This window comes from Gouania willdenowi, chromosome 12 (genome assembly GCF_900634775.1).
Source record: "Gouania willdenowi chromosome 12, fGouWil2.1, whole genome shotgun sequence".
Taxonomy (NCBI): Eukaryota; Metazoa; Chordata; class Actinopteri; order Blenniiformes; family Gobiesocidae; genus Gouania; species Gouania willdenowi.
Window position 1 is genome coordinate 25,666,065 of NC_041055.1, and position 20,300 is coordinate 25,686,364.

Below are 20,300 nucleotides of genomic sequence, written 5' to 3' on the forward strand. Positions count from 1 at the left end.
CCATAGTAAGTATGTCTTGCTATAGAAAAGTGGGAGGTTAAGTAGCTTTTTCATGAATAGTTTACATGAGAGCTTTAATTCCTCTTTAATTCAGAACAAAAGTTAAATCTTCTTTAAACTGACCATGTAAACACTCAATTCCTAATCCAAATTTAATTCTGAATTATACACCCCCCCCCCCCCCCCCCCACACACACACACACACACACAACACACTTTTTTATATTGTTATTACTGACCTTAGTTAGAAACATAAAACTTTACTCACTGAGGACACCACAATATTTATGTTTTTTTTTTTTATTAGGATATTAGACCCACTTTAGTCGTTTTTAGCCCTTTGTGAAGTCACTAGCGTAGTTTCTACTCAGTGTTCAACCTATCTTGAGTTACCCTGCCACCTGTCAACATTGAGCTGCTCTCACTTATCCTGAGTTAACACTACTACCTGTCAACATTGAGCTGTTCTACAAAGCTGCATTTAAGACAATAAGACCATTTTATGAAATAATTAATGAACAGTATCAGTGCAGTACAAACAAATCCGACAATGCACACCCTTAAACCAAGCAGCAGCCAAGTTGAAAGTCTCAGGCCAATCTGAGCCTGATTCAGAGATATTCGAGGAACAGACACTGTGAGAGACATAGATTCCTTGCTTTATAGATACTCAGTGTAGATAGACAGATGTGTTATCAAACGGGCTGAGATTGGCGCCTCCCGCCGGCAGAGAGGGGCAGTTACCGGCACCAAACTGGTGACGTGTTCGGTCGGTGTTTCAAAGCAGCAGCAGGATGGCCGACCAGAGTAGGCAAATTAAACTCGCTGCAGCCAAGAAAAAGGTAAAGTTATTTACAATTAACCCAGTGTAATACTTCGGCAAGAAACTATTCTGTTTGAAGTGGATGATTGTTGGTTTTCTCATTGGGTCTGTTTTCATTTATTTGCGAATGCCTGTCCGAAGCTGGGGTGTTGTCATTACACGTCGACCGATATCTGCTGTAGCTCATACCGCCAGTCCTGCTTCCCTCGACGTATCAGTCCATAGGAGAGGCCGGGGATTCTATTGCGGCCTATACCAGGATCTATAACTTTAGCAGTTTATGTAGACTTATTTAATTACTGGTGGCAATTATGATACCTTACGCAGTTCACTGACTTTGTGATTGACTTCAATCACACCTTTTGACCGCTAATGTTATTTGTCTTTTCTCGGCAACCGTAGTTATAGCTAAAGGAAAAGCCTAATATGCTAACTAGGTAGGTTAGCTTGTTAGCTTACCTGCTAAAAGATAATTGGCTGCATGTGAGAATGACGATTGTTGTACCCAATGTTTTCTGTTACATTTTAGTCGTATTTATGTTTCCTCCTTATCAGGGCAATGACTGCAGTATTTTAGGTAAAGCAAACGCAGTATGAGCCGGATATGAACCGTTGCACTGTCTGTTAGCCGAGCACAATGTCGGGGACTGTTTTGACAGCTGACACCCGTCTGTCCTGTCCAGATGTGTGCTTTGGCGACGTGGTTTTAGCTTGTCAGAATTATGTTTTTTTTTTTTTTTTTTTTTTTAAATCAACTGTAGAGCTACAGAAGGTCATGACTCGTCAGCGTTTTTGATAGTGGATGACGTGGGATTGTAAATGCAAGATGAAAAATAATAATATTCAGGTAGTGTGTGCATTATAACTTGGTGGTTCTGCTTTCCTCACAATTGCATGCATTTACATTTGTTACCTGATAAGTCACTAGTTAGGGGTTAGATACAGTTACCTTTTTTCTTGCATTTAAATTTAGTTTAGTGCTCAACTAAAAGCTGTCAAAAGCAATGGCAGTGCAGCTGTGATAATAAATAATAGAATGTGTATTGACATTTCTATCTTCACATCTGGACACAGTCAGCTCCAGTCACATAAAACACATTGGTCTTTGTATTCAAATGCAGTGTCTGCAGCTGCAGAACTTGCACTGGTCAAGCAACTACTTACATGATTGGATTTCATTTTATTTTTAGTTTATATATTCATTTGAATTAGGACATTATATATTCATCATTGTTTCAGCAAACAGCATCAACATAAATATGCTGGAGTTAGCACAATAGCTAAATTTCATCGTTTCACCATTGTCCCAAGGCAGGTAAACATATAACATACAGTTAAGCAACATGGCATAATGAGACAAACATTGAACAAAGTGTCTGTTGATATGGAAACATATCAATAGACTCTAGTGGTCTAAGGCGCCACATTCAAACATCCTTCCTTCCGTTCGAATCCCACTTTTAACATGGTAAATTCCACCTTTAAAAATACATATAGGGAAAAAAATATGTTTTAGGGTATTTCCTGGGTTAGGGATAAAATAAAAGGGTTCGCTGGGTAGCTAAAAATAAATATGAGCTAAAATAAAACTGACAGAACTTTCAGTCACGGGGTGCACCTATCACGTTACCTAAACTGGTCATGAATAGCCACGGGGGCACTCCGTATGAATAAACTGGCAGTCTATTCATACGGAGTGCCCCCGTGGCTATTCATACGTTTCCGTATGACTAGCCACGGCCAACATCAAAATGACTGACGACAGAAAACATGATACCACATATGCTAGTATTTACAATTTAAGAGCCCAAGAAAAAAGTACAATATTAGCTATGGGTGCTGACTGCTTTGTTTTCAATTTTTGAGAATTGCTTTGAAGGTTGGGTGATTGCCACAGTTTCTAATGTTTTCTGGAAGTGTATTCCATAGTTTTGTGCCTCTGATAGACACCTCCACTTGGCCAGTCTCCTCTAGTTAAGGCCCTGGTCCTTATTCGACTGTTTGGGTTTTTACATATAAAATCTATTACAGGTGGAGGGGCAAGCTCATTTAGAACTACTTAATCATTGTCTGCTTTGGGCTTATAAAGATTACTTTTGTATGAAACTAAGCTAAAAAATGTTTTAGCTTTAAGAAACAATACTTTCTCCATTCTAGTCTAATACATCTCCCATTTCTTGTGTGCTGCTCAGCTGAAGGAGTTTCAGCAGAAATCCTCCGCTGCCACTGTAGAAGGAGGAGGGGGTGGAGCAGGGGCCAAGAAGAAGAGGAAGATGAAAGGACAGAATCAACTGGATGCACCTTCACCAGATAGAAACTCTCCAGATAATGTAAGTCTGTAAAAATACATTTGATGATGCTTCTGGACACATCTTCAGTGATGTAATCACTGACCAAAATGCATCCTTGACACATTGGTTACCCATGAAGCATCTGGAACCTTCAGCTCATTTTTAGGGATGTGTTTAGTGTTTGTTCCCAGAATCAGAACCAAACACAGCGAAGCAGTGTTCAGTTATTGTGCTCCACACGTGTGAAACAAACCTCCTACCTGAGGTCTGTAGAAACTCAGATCCTTGAAATCAGGCCTGGAAACATATCATAAACTAATTAATCATTGTTGTTAAATAATTTCTAGTATTTCACTGACATGATTTACTGATAATTTTACTAAATTGTCTTAATATTTCTTATTTAGCACTATTTGGTTTTAGGATTTTACAAAACCAGTCTGAATTTTTAACTTTTAGTTAGGGATGAGAGATTATTCCAGAATGATTACGAGTATTCAGTTTTGTGTACTGTACCTATAGATGCAATGATTTTCCCCCAAAAAATTAACCACTTTGGTTGCATATTTTCTTTATCTTAGTTATTTTTCATTGGTCATGTAGCTTTGGTAGCTGTGGTCGCTTTGTACACGTATTTAGGAAAACAGCCAAACAGCCAAAATATGCATGAATAGAGATGTGCAGAATGCATAGAGGCAGCTGAACTGTAGGCTGAGAGTTTAAAGCAGTGGGCTGATTGTTTGTTTTTTGTTTCCCTCACTGGCTGCTATCAATTTCCTGTGTAGGTGGCATGGGTTTATTTTCTTTTGAATGTGACAGGATTCTGCACTACTGTATTCCATCCGATGTCGATACTGGCATTAGGATATCGCTACTTTCCTTATTAGTAAATATACTCAAAATGGGTTTACTGCACCACAACAGCTTCCAATTGTGATGTTGTAAAGCAGTGCCTGTTTTATTTTCTATCAGATTCTCCCATTCCTAATTTTGCCTTTTTCTCCACCTTCCAATGCATATAAATATAAAGCGCTGTCCTTTATCTACATTAATGTGTTAAAACCTCCTTAATTACACATGGCTAGTGTACAAACCACAGACAGCAGATGCACATACATGAGAGTCTACCCATCAGTATTTGACCCACCCATAAGACAGCTGTCACCCCCTCACAGTCATCCACGTGCTGCTTGCTGTTTTATTTTTAGTGTTTAAGGTTTTTTTTCACTTGGGTATGTTCTTGTTCCCCTTATTTCTTCTTTTTCCGTAATATATTTAATGATTTTTCACTGAAGGCTGTTCTTCTCCCTCCCTGTTTTCCTGATAGATTCGGAGTTGCTCACCTTTGGTCATGCATTTCTGAATATTCAACCTCTTAAACTAGCTTCACTGTCCTTACTTAACCTCCATTGCTCACTAATCTAAAAAAAAAAACTCCTTCAGTTTTGTTTTCTGTTGCTTTTTTAATTAAATAAACCTTTTTAAACTATTTTCTCATGTCACATTCCTTTCTCCACCTTTGTTTCCCTTTTCTGTAGTTCGACACTTTTCTAAAAGCACTTAGTCAAAGCAATGGAGTAGCTCTTCCTCCCTGTGGCAGCCGTCAGGTGAGCCCCTGTCTCTCTTTTTCCTGCCTGTTTTTGTTAAATTATTTTACCTGTTTTTTGCTTGTTTGCTTTCTCGATACCCTCTCTGTATCCTCATCCCTACTTCACTGTGACGCTTTCCCCATCAGTGCGTTATTGGTGGAGAAATCTGATGTTGATGTCTAAACTTATATATTTTTTTATCTAAATCATTTCTAAAGTTTTTCTCTGTATGATTTTTGGGTTTAAAAAAACCAAGTGTGCATGGGTGAGGATCGAGCAGTAAACACTAAGTTACTGCATATTACGTATTTTTTTATGCATTTAAACCTTTTTTTAACTAAAAGAAATGCAGTTGGACAGAATATTTAGGTGTCACGTCATTGACCCATATTCACTCATTCTGCAGTTACAACCAAAGTCTTGCATGAATGTGCATATTAGTAGCATTATTATTAGTTATGTTGCTTTTATCGTAATGTCTCCAATTTTGTGTTATACTAGTGTGTGTGCCTTTTGTGTGTGTGTGTCACCTCAGACCTTCCCTGACATGGAGGTTGTGGGCTCTTCAGCTTCCCAGCAGCTTGAGGAGCCAAACAGTGACTCAACTGTATCTAACACCGCTAGTGCTAATATCGCTACTAATTTCCAGTCTGCCGAAGTTGCTCCTAACACTGACATGCAGGTGTGTGTGTCATCCTCATCCTCTCATTTCAAAGCATAGGCTTGTTCCTTTAGTCCTACCACTAGGGATGTCCTGATACAGCCTTTTCACTTCCGATTCGATACCGATATTGTTGTTGATATTGATGTTGATATTGACGGAGAACAATAGTCAACAATTCAAGTTCACTTCAGGTATTTTGTATTATCAGTAAATGATGGGAACAACTGAGGGCAGGGACAAAAACAACAAAAAGTTATCGGAGAGCTTATATCAGAGATTTTCGATATTCGTTTTCTGGCTGATATCGGACCTATATCCAATATCGGATCGGGACACGCCTACCTACCACTTCTCGGTGGCTATACTGCATCATAAGTTGTAGTTTAATAGAAATGTATTGGCATCTACTATGGTATGAACAACAAAACATGGCTGGACCAAGTTGTATGTCATGTTGTGTGTTTTGCTGTCACATAAGTTAGTGTTTATTCAATAGGCTCTTTGTATGCTTGTCAGGCTGTCTTACTTGGTGTCCTCTTTCTATTTATTCTTCTGCAGATCTACCCGGACACAAATGGAAATGAAAGTTCAATGAATGAAAATCAGTGAGTTATCTCATATTGGTGCATTGAAATCCGACATTTATTAAATACAGTTTGCTTGGAATAGTAGGTGTCAAGGTGTTTTGATAAATTAGGTTATATGAAGCATGTTTACATATGTAATTATCTCGTCTTGCAGACCACTGTCTTCCACGGAGAGCCTACGCCAGCTCTCACAGCAGCTAAATGGCCTGGTATCAGAGGTATAGCCAGTCGTTTTCCGTGCATATACACCTCTTTTTTTAATTCAATGATTTTCTGCTTTAAACAATACCCTACTACTGCAGCTGTGCACTGTGAGCAATAACATTTTGGTTTATTGAATGTCAATTAAGGGTATAAGAAAAAATAGATTCTGCGATTTATCGCAATAATCATGTTTATTTTTAACAAAAAATCCATTTAATTGTACTAACATATGCATGCACGTAGACGCCCAGTCCCTAAGTGTCAGTGAACCACATCAGACCTTGTTAAACTACATCACTCCTCAATGCATTTTAGCTTGGAAGTTGATTGCACTTTATTAAGCAAACATACAGGGCACATTTATAGATGTATGTGGTTACTTGAAAAAAAATCAGAATCTGTTGTAGAAGCAAAAGTACAAATTTTATTTTTAATTTTACAGTTTGATAAACATACCACTTGTTTTTGATATTATTACTTGTTTTCACAAGTTTAAAAAATGTATTAAATTGTAATTGATACCATTTTGTACTTGTAAAGGTGAAATTTGTAATTATTGATATTATGATATACTGCACTATATATCGCATTGTTTAGTATTGGGATATATCATATCATGACATGCAAATTGTGAATTGTGTCGTCAGATTCATGGCAATGCACACCTCTGTTATCAGTGTGGAATTCTAAATTACAACTTGATGAAGACTCTCCATCAATGTTTTTTTTTTTTTCTAAATATTAATTCATCTAAGAACAAAAAACACAGGTTTCCATCTTCACCAAAAAATATTATTTTCTTTATTTCATTGTATTTATTGCATGTGCATTAATGCAGCATTCTGTCATTCCAGTCATCTGCTGCATATGTGAATGGAGATGGTGCTTCTCCTGTCAGTGTGGGAGAACTGGAGGTAGGACAACAGTGTTATTATTTTTTTCAACAGTTGGTATCAATTTGTTATTATTGTGTTATTTAGAATTGAGTTGCAGTCAGGTGATATAGAACATCAAAGAAGTTTACTGATATTTGAGCATCTCTGCAATCATAAAATATTCATCACAGGTTTGTAGGTTTAGATGAGACACAAGCCAGATATTTGACTTTAGAATTACCAGTTGAATACCACTGGGCCTCTGAGTGTAAAGGTGACCATTGATGTAACCATATGAAAACATCCAGGAAATCGAAAAACATTTGTCTCAAATTCTGAAAATAAGGAATTAAATGTCTGCTTTTTTTGGTTGGAAGCACGTTTTTCCACCAGTGGTAATGACACTATCATTCACCTTCGTGTTAATTTCCCATTGAATTTTGTCACACTCTTCATGTGATTTTGTTCGACTTTTGCCACTGCACCTTTCGTCTTTGTTCCTTGATATTTATTTATTTATTTATTTGAAAAATATCTCTGAGTTTATTTTTCTTTTCCTCAATGCATGTTTGCACGTGATAGAGTCGGAACCAGGAGCTGGCAGCCACCCTGGAGTCCAGCAACTTAACAAACTCTCAGCTCAATACCAAGCTAGAGCAGCTGGTAAGAAGCTGTAGCATGTCTTATTCATGTGTGTGTGCTATCCCACTCCTCATTCCTAATTAATTGCATCAGCGCATGTATGGTAACACATTTTATATATCTGTCCTACATTGTTTGTTTTAATGAGCCTTACTTGTGATTGTTTCATGTATGTTCGGTCGACGTTCAAAGATTTTTCTCAGCATGAATAGCCCCTGATGCTTCAGCATTCGAATCATAACAAATGCAATGGCTTGGACCAGGGTTGGGGTCAATTATGTTTGTAGTATAATTAATTACAATTATGACGTGATTGTAATCAAAAGAATCAGTTGTAATCATGATTGAGTTTAGGAGTTCATGGAAATTCTGTTATAAAAAAGTAAATTACAATTTCATTAAACACAGAACTGGGGAACCGTATTACAGTTCTTTGGCTTACAAATATGTGATCATTAAAATATGTTTCAGATAAAGTTTTCCCACTACCTGTCTGTTCTATTGAGAATCATTTTACCATTTATTTAAAAATTCAAATTGACACAAAAAAGGCTTAGACACCCTCAGCAAAAACATCAATACTCATATTTTCATGGATTAGGAAGCCTAACAAGGTAATCAAGAGATGAGAAACAAATTGGCTGATAGATACTGACCCGTTATCATAAGAGAGGCTAACACAAGAGGAAGGTTCACTTCTGTGGGGTTATTTATTTCAGTCTCAGTAATTGGGATTAATTGAATTTGAAAACTTTAGTAATTGAGAATGTAATTTTATTAATAATAGTTGTAACTTTAATTGTAATTGTAAAAATGGATATGGATAGAATGTCATTAACCCCAACCCTGGTTTAGACATGAATGTGAATTGTATCTTAAAAACTAATTTTCTCATTAGATGCTTATCAATACCAGTGTTCTGTTGACGTAGAGCTTTGATTATGCTTGATTAACTCAGGGTTTGAGTTCTAAACTGCTGCTTGTTTGATGAGGGAAAATGAATATTAATAAAATTATGTTTGTCTGACAGTCTCAGCAATATCAGGAGCTCACAGACCAAATTCAAAAGGTTTGATTGCTCTCACATTGTTCATCCACGTCAATATATTAGTTCCTCCATGGTCATTATTTAATTTTCCTTTATTTCTTACAGGAGCGCAAGGAATTTGAACAGAGGGTTTCAAAGGAGCATGGAGCTATGCGTGAGCAATTGCAGGTAAATTCTGTTGCACAGATGATTACTGAATTTGATGGTGAATTTTTCACATAATACAGAAGTCTCACTGCATGCAACAAATCAGATTGTTGTTCCCAATGAAAATTGGTCTTACATGTTTTTTCACTTTTCCACTCTGAAGGTTCACATCCAGACTATTGGCATTCTGGTATCTGAGAAATCTGAGCTGCAAACAGCACTACAGTACACACAGCAGGCAGCACGGCATAAAGCAGGTACTTGACCTTTCATTGTTTTCATTGAATCCTCCCAGAGGATATGATATGTCATACTGCGTACTTATCTTGTGTGTTTAAACGTGTGTAGCCGATGCAGAGGAGCTGAACAATCGTCTGCAGGCCGCAAAGCAAAGAGTATCAGAGCTGGAGAGAACTCTGTCTTCTGCTTCAGCACAGCAGAAACAGTTTGAAAAGGTAATGCACGTAACAGATTTAATGAATAATGAATTAAATCTATAATGAATGAATGATCATGAGCTGTTCTTTAAATTCACTTTTTCTGCTTTTATTTTTTCTTTCTCCAGCACAATAAAGATCTTGAAAAGGAAAGGGACAGCCTTCGACTTGAGGTGCTTAGAGTCAAGTAAGTCTCTCATTTCTTGCAATCAAACCCAAGGTTGAATTGAACGCAACAGATCTCCCAAGACCCGGTGTACGTTTTAGGACATCCTCATGTCTCAGTGTGAGGTATCCGGAAAACCTCTGTCATTTATCAGACCAAATAGACTCATGTCTCAGCCATGTCTCTGCGTTTTATTTTGAAGGAACCAGAAGTATACATGATGAAGCCAGTTGATAAGCTGGTCTTTCCTTCAATTTTTTTAAAGTTAAGATATATCAACATATTGTTTGATTAATAAATACATAGTTAAATTAAATGTTGATATATCTTAACCTTTAAGAATAAATAGAAAATAACAGCTTTCAACTTACTCTTGTATCCGAAGCAACACATTGAAGACATCTTGTGTATTGCCAGTTTCTTCAAAATACAACGTTGAGTCTAATGACTTTTATTTTGAAGCCTAAGGTCGTTTTATTTGATGGCATTTGGTTTGATAAGTTTCATTTTACAGTTTTGCTGAGACATGAGTCTGTTTCGTCTGACAAATGACAGAGGTTTTTCTGATACCTCACTCTGAGGCCTGAGGATGTCCTAAAATGTACACTGTACCGGTGTTAAATATCCGTTTTTACTGTATATCTCTGCATGTGCTCATTTGCAGCAATTTCAATGAGGAGTCGAAGCAACAGAATTCAGAGCTGTCGGAGCAGCTAAAACTCTCCACTCAGGATAACAGTGCAATGAAGCTGGAGTTAGAAGATCTTCGCAAGAGGCTGGAGATCGCTGACCTCATGTTACAGCAGGTGTGATAAATGAGAAAACCTTCTCAGGTTATGCTTGTTTAAATTAATTGTAAAGATGAAATTCTTGTTGCAAAAAAATGTTACTGTATTTCCCCATAAGCTCCAACATGTTGTCCTTGTTATCTCTCTCCAGTGTTCCAGTCAATCGGATCCCAGCAGCGCCAGCCAGCAGGTACAGTTACTGCTAGATGAGAAGCAGCAGCTGGAGGCTCATAATCACCAGGTAAAAACAGTTAAAGGTACACGAGATAGATAATGTAACTACCGTAATTTCCGGACTATAAGCCGCTACTTTTTTCTCACGCTTTGAACCCTGCGGCTTAAACAATGACGTGGCTAAATTGTGGATTTTTCCCAGTTTTTATAAGTTTCATGCCGCCGCAAAATTAAGCTCCGTCACATTAGACCAGGTGGAACAATGAAATTAACATTAAATTGTTCTTGCTCGCACATAATCATTCTGATCACTCATTTTTTCATGATGTACACTGCCTCATCATAGCAACGACGCAAAGAAATGTTGTCAGAGAGCGAGAGAGGGCTGTAAATGGACTGATATGTAGACGTGTGGCAGTGAGGAGGAGACTTCATGTAGTAAAGGAAACTGTTCAGTTGAAACGCGGATATTTCCCTGCAACCTAACTTGAGTACAGCAGCCCACCTACCTGCCCATTCTGATTGGCCGAGTTGTCTGAAGGGCACCCTCATCAGCCAATAGAGTACGGCCTTAGTTAGGCTGCGGCATTTGTGTGGAATTTTGTTAGAAAATTGCTAAATTATTGTAATGGGGCCAACAAAACAGTGCGCTTTATAGCCCAGAAATTACGGTATGTGCATTTTCTGCACTACTTCAACAGTTTGTATCAAAATTCCATTATATTTAGTGAATAGAAGATGACTCACAAACACAAACACAAACATGTCTCATTTAGCTGATGGAGTCTATCGGCCAGTTGAAGACGGAGAGAGATTGTTACGCAGAGCAGATCCACGAAGAGGGTCGAGTATGGAAAGACAAAACGGAACAGCTACTAACACAGGTATGTTAGCATTCGCACATGTTAGATTTGAAATAAACTATTATTTTTAAGTGCATGATGATTTTGTTTTTGGTGCATTGATGTAGGTGGCTTTGGTGGCAGAAGAGAGGGATCTAAACATTAACAGAGTCTATGAACTTGAAGCCAGCATTGCAGAGCTTAAAAATGCAGCATGTAAGTTCTTTTTCACGTCATAATACACTTTTAACACTAAAACTGCAGGATTGAAATAGATTTTTAGAAGAGCTCTTCTATTTAGGCGTGTCTCTCATTTCTTTTAGCATTACTGCACCAGGAAAGAGAAACCCAGCATAGTGCAGAACCTCAGTGCACTGGGCCGTCAGAGAAGGAAGTGGCCTTACAGGAAGCTCTTAAAAATCTCCAACAAGAGACAGAATCTGTTGCTGCACAGTACCAGGCACAGGTGAGAGAAATTCTGTTTCTTAAATTTGCCTTGACTTTCAGAAAGCAATCAGAAATAACAGATTAAGGCAACATTTCTGGCGACACCAGATTCTATTTTCTTTAAAATTACTTTTTTTTTTTAAATCGTGTGTGTTGTACTGTGTTACAAATAGAATAGCTAGCATTTAGTGCACATTTTTTTTTTTTGCGCATGTAGTGACCAGATGCGCCAGCTCAGATATTCTTATACTGCATTTTATTTGAACTAGATTTATATTTGAGAAAGTGAAAATATAGCACACAGTTGGTTGACATTGTGTTTTAATATGACAATAATATATTAATAATTATTATTTACGTTCTTTGAGCTGTTTGCCTCTTTTTGCACTGTTTATCTATTTCTGTGATATTATGTATTGGTGTATTCAATTGTGCAAAAATAGCTAAATAAAAATACAATAAACATGGAAAATGTTTTAATAAATTTAAAATCAAAAACATTTTAATCAGAAATTAATTATTTTTTTATTATTACTAGATATTTCAGATGATCCAATTTTATTTCCAGGCGACCCCGTTTAAAAAAACCTGGATCCTATTGAGTGTTATTTGCCCGTAGTCAAACGCTTTCCTTTGTCAGGGGTTCGGATATCATTCCTGAGTTTTATTGCAATCATTCTTTATTCCTGCAGCTTCGGGATAATGAGCAGCTGAGCCGTTTGTGTGGAGAGCAGGAGGCACGATTGTCAGAGCTCGAGCAGCAAATAGAGAGCCAAGCCCAGGAGACAGAGGACCGTCGGCGCATGCTGGAGGACGTGCAGTCAGACAAGGCCACCATCAGCCGCGCTCTCACCCAGAACCGCATACTGAAGGACCAGCTGGCAGAGCTGCAGAATGGCTTTGTCCAACTGGTGAGCCTGAAAATCTGTCCTCTGCTCATCCTTCACCCCATGTTATTTATGTCTTTCTATTTTGTATCCCAAGTTTAACTGTTACCAAATTGGCCACTAGGGGTGTAATAAAAAAATTGATTCTGCGATATATCGTGATATTTCCCCGTGCGATTATTGTATCAATCCAAAAAAAATGTCAAAATCAATTTTTGTAATCATGTTTTTAACGAAAAACCAATTTATTTGCGCTAACATATGCATTGCAGTTAAACGTTTGGTCACTAGGTGTCATTGTGAACCATATCAGACCTTGTTAAACTACATCACTCCTCAGTGCATTTTAGCTTGGACAGTAATCGCACTTTATTTTCATAAATCATACCGGGCACTTTTATAGATGTATGTGGTTACTTTTAAAGAATTTAAAAACGTAACAGTATCAGAATCTGTTGTAGAAGCAAAAGTTGAACTTTTTGAAAAATGTAATTTGACAGTTTGACAATCATACCACTTGTTTTTCATATTAGTGCTTGAATTACAGTTATCATTTACTTGTTCTCGCAAGTTTAAAAAAATTAAATAAATTGTATTTCATACCATTTTTTTGTACTTGTGAAGGTTAAATGTGTAATTATTGATCTGTATTGCAATGTATATCATATTGTTTAGTATCCGGATATATCGTATCGAGGATCGTTTTCAAATTGAAGTTTTCCAACATCATTTTACTTTGATGTCTTGGTTCATAGATAGACTATGTTTGACTCTCTTTAATACTCTGTAAGAAGTGGGTTGTTTCAATCAAGTCATCTTGAACTTAAAGTTCTTAATGCTCCTTCTCTATGGCAGACTAATGAGAACATGGAGCTAACCACAGCCCTCCAGTCAGAGCAACACGTGAAAAAGGAGCTGGCTCGCAGAATGGGGGAACTACAAGAAGCCCTGCACAACGGCAAAGAGCAGGTAAGGCCATGAACATCTCTCATCTGTCATTTAACATGCACTTGTGTTTAATATTGTGTTCCCCCTTAACCTTCTCATTCTCCCTTTAGATCATCGTACCTGAAACAAAGATAATTTTTACATTTCGTATTGATGCACAATAATTTGTTAAGTCTTTAGAAAAATCTCTTTGTTTCCTTGCCTCCAGCTGGAGTTGAAGGGTAAAGAAGTCCAGGCTCTGATGGAGCAGAGGGACCAGGTGGTGGCCCACTTACAGCAGTACTGTGCTGGCTATCAGGCTCTGGCCTCTGAGAGGGAGCAGTTCCATCATCAGTATCTGCATCAGACGCAGCTCTTGGATCGACTGCAGCAGGACGAAAGCCACGGGCGAATGCAGCTGGAAATGAGCCAGAACCAACTGAAGCAAGCCCAGGTTTGTTGTTTGATTGTTGCAAAGGGTTGTGGTTGTTTTTCTGCAAAACACTGCTACTTATAAGTTAATTATTCAACTCTTTTCTCTAGGATCATTTGGAGCAGTTGGTCAACGATAATGAGCAGCTGAAAGCTGAGGTGAAGGAGCTTCTTAACAGCTCAGCCCTGATGTCATCATCGAGAGATCAGGGTGCGTTTGCATCTGGAGGTGCAATGATGCCTGTGTAACTTCTTCAGAATGTGCGGAAACTTTGGTGTGTTTTTAACAAAGAGCAGTGGCCTTGCATACTCGGGCTGCTTAGCTCACCTGCTGATCATGTGACATGAGGCTGTTGAACGTTTCTGAGCACAGAGCTTTCGTACTTGCATGCTCTTTCTCATTAGTGCAATTTCAATGTAGCAATGTAGGAGACGGATCCTATAGAACACAAGCCACGGGCAAAGAAAGATCAGCTTGTTGAAGTATCTCTATTTCAATGAATGAATGAATAAAGGCAAGGGAAATTATTTGTATAGCCCATTTCATACACAAGTCAATTCAATGTGTTTTACATGATTTAAAAGTGCAACAGAAAACATTTAATAGTTTGAAAACCAATAAGAACATTAAAATCAGCAGCAAAAGCAACAATATTATGATTAAAAATCTCCACCTTAATCATATGCAGTAGAGAAAAAAAGTGCCTTTAACTTGGATTTAAGAATGTTCACATGTGATGCTGACTTCAGCTCGGCTGGCAGTTTGTTCCACTTCTTTGCAGCATAACAACTAAAAGCAGCGTCACCATGTTTGCTGTGAACTCTGGGCTCCACTATCTGACCTGTGTCCATAGATCTGGGTTCATACCCGACTAACATCTCACTGATGGATTCTGGACCAAACCCATTCACAGATTTCTACACCAGCAGCAGAACTTTAAAGTCTATTCAGAGGCTGACTGGGAGCCAGTGTGAAGACTCTAAAACTGAGGTGGCATTCACTAAAATGATTGTAAAAAAAGTAATTTGGTTTGTTTTATATTTATGCTAAATAGGAGATGGAGTAGAAAGCCAGCCTCTGCAAGAAAGCCCAAGAAAGTCCTCCTCCATCATCATCCCAGAGGACTTTGAAAGCCAGACCGAGTTGGTAAGAGGTCATTTTTAATTTTACTTACTATTGAGCACAAAATATTATTATGTTAAGGTTTCATTTATTAGGACAACTGTTCGTCAGGAAATCTACTTTGATCTCCTGACACATTTTGACTGACAACTGACAGTTTTAGTCAGAGGCACCTGCTAATCGCTTTGATGTGTTTTTGACTTCCGCCAAAGGAAGTGTTTCGACATGGAAATTTCTAAGTTTCCGGCAAGATTATTTTTGACAAAAAGAATCTTGCTATTATTAGGCGGAAGTCATGGAAACTTGATCGCTTTGATGTTTCTTTTGAAGCTTCCTTAACTTCCACCAAGGAAACTGAATTGTTGTGCAGAAGTCAAGGAAACTTCTGCTGATCATTTTGATTTTTCATTTGAAGTTTACGTGACTTCTGCTCTGTTAAGGAATCTTCCGTTTCCAACAAGATTCTGTTTGTCAAAAAATAATCTTGTTGAAATTATTATGCAGAAGTCAAGGAAACTTCTGCTCATTGCTTTGATTTTTCATTTGAAGTTTACTTGGTTTCCACCAAGAAGTTTTCCATCATTGAAACTTCCACATTTTTTCTTTCTTTTTGTCAAAAATAATCTTGCTGGAATTATTACTACGAAGTCAAAGAAACTTCAAAGGAAACATCAAAGCCATCAGCATATACCTTTGACAAAGGCTGTCAGTTGTCATTCGAAACATGTTAAGAGAACAAAGTTGATTTCCTGAGGAACAGTTCTCAGAATAAATGAAACCATAACATAACAACATACAAAAAGAATATTGCTGGAATAATTTCTAAATATTATTGTCATTGTGTTCTCTCAGGAGCAGTTCATCCGTGGAGCTTTGGCAGAGGTGGAGGCAGAGCGAGACGACGTCCGACAGCAGCTGGAAGAAGAGCACAGACTCCACATGGCGGCTCGGCATCAGGCCGTCGTGGCTCTTAGTCTGGAGCACCAACACCAGAGCAACAAACCTGCACATGAACACGACCATGACCATAGCGAACACCATCACTGTGAACACGATCACGAGCATTTAGGTTAGAAAAACTCAACGCATGGATGTGACTGTTGGACTGGCTCTGTATGCTTAAAGCATTCTGTAAGCCTTTAAATACATGTGTGCTGTGTGTGGAGCAGAGGGAGGAGTCCCGGTAGAGGTTCATCAGGCTCTACAAGCCGCCATGGACAAGCTCCAGCAGCGCTTCATGTCCCTCATGCAGGAGAAAGCTGACCTGAAGGAGAGGGTGGAGGAGCTGGAGCACCGCTGCATTCAGCTCTCAGGAGAAACCGACACCATCGGTAAGAATGTTTGTTTTGGTATCAAAGGTCCAGGGGTTCTGGTTGTTTATTCTATTGTTTCTTTTCATGTCAATTTCTCCAGGGGAATACATAGCCCTGTATCAGAATCAGCGAGCTATCATGAAGCAGAAGCACCAGGAAAAAGAGCAATACATCAGCCTGCTGGCCCAGGACAAGGAGGAGATGAGGGTACCACATTTATTTTGCCAAGCTTGTTGTTTAATTCATCATTAATAATGGATACAATATTACTAATTCTAATTCATTTTTATCATAACAATGGTCTTAGATCATGAAATTGGCTCTTCGTCACATGATCTTCAGTGATGAACCTTTCAAAACTAAATAAACCTGAGTTTAACAGAATAAACCGCTCCAGTATTTATACATTTCAACCCAATTTGATTGAAATGTCAGTCCACATCTATTTTATATTTGAACATGAAACCTAGTTTTTTCTTTGTATAGTTAGAAGTCAAGGCAATAATAAATGTGATTTTAAATACATTTAACCTTTGCTGTACTTGTTCTTTTAATATATCAAAATGTTATTGTCATTACACTGATAAAACAATACAGTTGTGATTTTTTTTAAAGGTAAGGTTCCTCACCTTTGGTTCCAAGGTGCTGTTATTTTTGGAATAATAGCAAAAACTTGCTTTATTTATTAAAAATAAAATTCTGAAATTTTTTAATTAAGATCCCATTCCTCTTTTAATTATATATAGTAACATTTGTGCATCTCTGCTGTTCCAGGCAAAGCTAGCAGAGCTGCAGGACCTGGTGATGAGGCTGGTGGCTGAAAGGAACGACTGGTATAGCCGTTATACTGGTGCTGTAGCGGGCATGAGCACCACAAACCCCGACCTGCTTCCTGTCTGTGAGGATCACACTCATCCAGAGCAGCAAGCACATCCTCACTCAGAGCTTCATGATGTCCGTGGAGAAGGTGCCAGAATTCTTTCTCAAATTACCTTAAAATGATGCTGGGATGCTTTTACATTTGTTCCTTTGATGTGTTTTAAATGTTCTCTCTTTCTCTGCTGCAGAAGCCATGGAAGTCATTCCTCTCTCAGAGCCCGACACTAGTCTTGAAGCTATGTCCTCACAGACGTTATCATCCGGCCCCGTCCACACTGGCTCCAAGCAGTGCGTGGCCAAAGAAGATGCCACGGCCCAGCAAATAATGCAGCTCCTCCAGGAGATCCAGAACCCTCAGGGCGGTCCACGGTCACCTCCTTTCCTCAGCGAGAACCCCTGCATCCCTTTCTTTTATCGGCCCGACGAGCAGGATGAAGTGAAGATCCTGGTGGTGTGAGGTGTGGCTGTGATGAAGGCTTGTGTGTGTGTGTGTGTGTGTGTGTGTGCAAGAGTTTATTATGGACGTGTCTTGAAGTCAGCGAAGGGCATCAAAACCTCCATAGTTTACATTCTGTTGTTTATTTGATCACAAACAGGACGTTCATCTCTGTACCAAAACTCTCCCACTAGATTTCCCGCTGCAATTGGTGCGCAGATGAATTGAATGAGTTTAGAGGTTGTTGGTTTTTTTTTTTGCTCTTCCCAGAGAGGAGACTTTAGTCTTCGTTTCTCTGTTTCCAATCCTGTGTTTCCATCTGAAAACAATTGTGCAATAAAAGGAGCCTCCTCCAGGCCTCTCACTGATACAGTACTGAGAAAGCTGTGCGTCACAGCCTATTTATTCAGGTGCAAATCTGAGTTTTAATTCACTGTAAACATTGCCAAATTTTGAGCATCGCCTCTGAATGTAACAACGGGATTATTTCTCTGTTTTGTTTTGGTTTAATGTGAAGGGAGTGAGGACGTCAGTAAGAAAGCAGTGTGTGTCGAAGGGGAAAAAGCACGTCAGGAAAGGAACTTTTGATTCAGAAAAGATGGAGGCAGGTCGTCAAATGATACGTTTGAGCTCCCTTCTTTGTCTGTGTCTACATTAAACACTGAAAATATAATTTCTTTGTAAAAGAAACGTGATTATTTGTGAAGCATTTTAGTGCGATAGCACCAGGATGGGCTGAAAGAAGTCACCTCTGTTATAAACAGGGAAGTGATGGACATAATTTAGGGTTAGATGCAATTCAAAGGCTGCATGTCGTACAAAAAAAAAAAAAAATCAAGTGATGAATCTGCTTTAGGCGGTCAACAAAGTCTTCTCCAGTTCTTTAGGTTAGTTCTGGAGGTATGAAGTATGTTACCCACGGCAACAAATCCAAAGATGGTCGTTATCTTTGCAAAGTTGTCGTTTTTCAACTGATGCTTCTCACTATTAAACTGGATCAGTCACATTTGTATTAATTATTCACAAGTGACCGAAAAACACTAACGTAGTGTTTCAGTTTCCTTGTGCTTTACACCAACGACCTGAAACAAGTTACTTAGAAAAGGATTACAATTTTTGATTCCTTATTTTTGTTATAAAATCCAAACTGGAGTTAAAATACAGCTGGTTTGACAACCCGCTGCACAGAATAAACTCTAATCCATCTCACAGCCTGTGAAATGTCCATTTTAAAGTATTTTCTAATGTGAATCAATCCATAAAAAAGACATTCTGCTGCTATGGGCGCTCTTAAAAGTCCACTTTATCCTCCTGCATCAGTGTTTAGATTGCATTGTTCCTATACTTACATCGGTAACAGTTTGAATCTCTGCAACAAAATGTCCCAACTTCATTTTGACTTCATTTCTGCATATCAAAGATTGTTTATCATAAATCTTTCGTATCGACTGGACTTGTGCAAGTGGGTGTGAGAAAACCTTCAGCCAAATTTGCATTGCTAATGTTTTTTTTTTCTTCCTATTTGTAAAGTTCTAATAGATTATATTATATATAAATGAGTACAATTGCACTACAACTGTACAAAGCTTCTCTTAGCTTCTTCTGGAGGAAGTGGAATCCTATGAAGCCGCTCAGCATTGCTGAGGATTCGTGTGTGTGTGTGTGTGAGGCTGAGAGCAGCGTGGGATGGTTGAGAAGGAAGTGTAAATATCAACAGGAAACTTAACTGAGTTGATGAATTAAAGGTTAGGGACCAATCAGGTCGGTCTAGGAGTTCAGATCCCGGACAAGCCCCCAAATAATTGATATAATGAACTCAACTCTTTACCAAACGTGAGAATTAGACAAGTCAGTCTCCTTTCTGCAATCAGGAATAACATACTTTTTTGCTTCAGAGGAATTGCTTTTTCCTCAAATAATAAACCTTAGGCTTTCATAATTCCTTTATTTTTAAAGTTAAAGTTTTTTTTAATGATCTACTTAATGTAGAAAACCTGATCTACTGAATTATATCAGACAGATTATTTGAAATACACAAGGACACACTTGGTTTTCATCTTTTGAATTTAACTTGAACATACCAAACAGAAGATAATCAGTGGTTTGAAACGCATATTTTCAATGCTAAAGTGTGTATTTGTTGATGCATTTATTTTCTTAAGCTTCTTTTGGTTTTATTTAATTTTTTTTAGGGTTTGGGTTTTGTTTTGTCTTCATGAGACCTCAATAGAAAACTAATCAATCATCACTTTTGGGCTTGTAAGTGACAAATCTAAATGATTTCCATCCAACGCTCATGAATTCACTGTTAAATATGATTTATGAAATGAAAAGGACAGAGCATGTGGTTTCTTTATTGTAACAGAGGTGGTGTGTGTGTGTGTATATATATATAACTGTAATATATTGTATATTGATTTTGCCTGGAGTGTGTGATTGTGTGTGTTTGATGGGACGCTGCTCCGCCTTGTTTGCTGGCAGTGTGGATTTGAATCTCAGTGTTGGACGGTAACTGACTGTTTTATTACGAAGATTGACTTCTGGAAGAGAGAGAAAAACATCATATTTATTTAGATTAA

At 38.1% G+C, this 20,300-nt stretch overlaps 1 protein-coding gene across 6 annotated transcripts; it reads left to right on the forward strand.

Annotated features, from left to right (window-relative positions):
• The first annotated feature begins 690 nt into the window (after window positions 1–690).
• golga2 (golgin A2) lies at window positions 691–18,555 on the forward strand. Of its 6 annotated transcripts, none has more exons than XM_028463175.1 (28): window positions 691–842; window positions 3,016–3,153; window positions 4,653–4,721; window positions 5,239–5,385; window positions 5,926–5,972; window positions 6,109–6,172; window positions 7,013–7,072; window positions 7,616–7,696; window positions 8,706–8,744; window positions 8,829–8,891; window positions 9,034–9,127; window positions 9,219–9,325; window positions 9,436–9,494; window positions 10,138–10,279; window positions 10,413–10,502; window positions 11,212–11,319; window positions 11,406–11,493; window positions 11,601–11,743; window positions 12,417–12,635; window positions 13,467–13,580; window positions 13,768–13,992; window positions 14,082–14,199; window positions 15,026–15,117; window positions 15,946–16,162; window positions 16,263–16,424; window positions 16,507–16,613; window positions 17,181–17,373; window positions 17,474–18,555. In XM_028463175.1, exons 1-28 carry the CDS (start codon window positions 795–797, stop codon window positions 17,740–17,742), a joined length of 3,303 nt encoding a protein of 1,100 aa, XP_028318976.1. In that variant the 5' UTR covers window positions 691–794; the 3' UTR covers window positions 17,743–18,555. The 6 variants fall into 6 exon arrangements, with proteins under 6 accessions (XP_028318976.1, XP_028318978.1, XP_028318980.1 ...); XM_028463177.1 differs by having other exon boundaries at window positions 14,082–14,181; XM_028463179.1 differs by lacking the exon at window positions 7,616–7,696.
• Window positions 18,556–20,300: the final 1,745 nt, after the last annotated feature.

What these genes read in the sequence shown, in the direction of transcription:
- golga2 (XM_028463175.1), top strand. Translation starts at nt 795, where the DNA reads ATGGCCGACCAGAGTAGGCAAATTAAACTCGCTGCAGCCAAGAAAAAG. An exon ending in AGAATGGCTTTGTCCAACTG is followed by an intron (nt 12,636 to 13,466) that starts GTGAGCCTGAAA and finishes TCTCTATGGCAG; the next exon opens with ACTAATGAGAACATGGAGCT. An exon ending in ACCAACTGAAGCAAGCCCAG is followed by an intron (nt 13,993 to 14,081) that starts GTTTGTTGTTTG and finishes TCTTTTCTCTAG; the next exon opens with GATCATTTGGAGCAGTTGGT.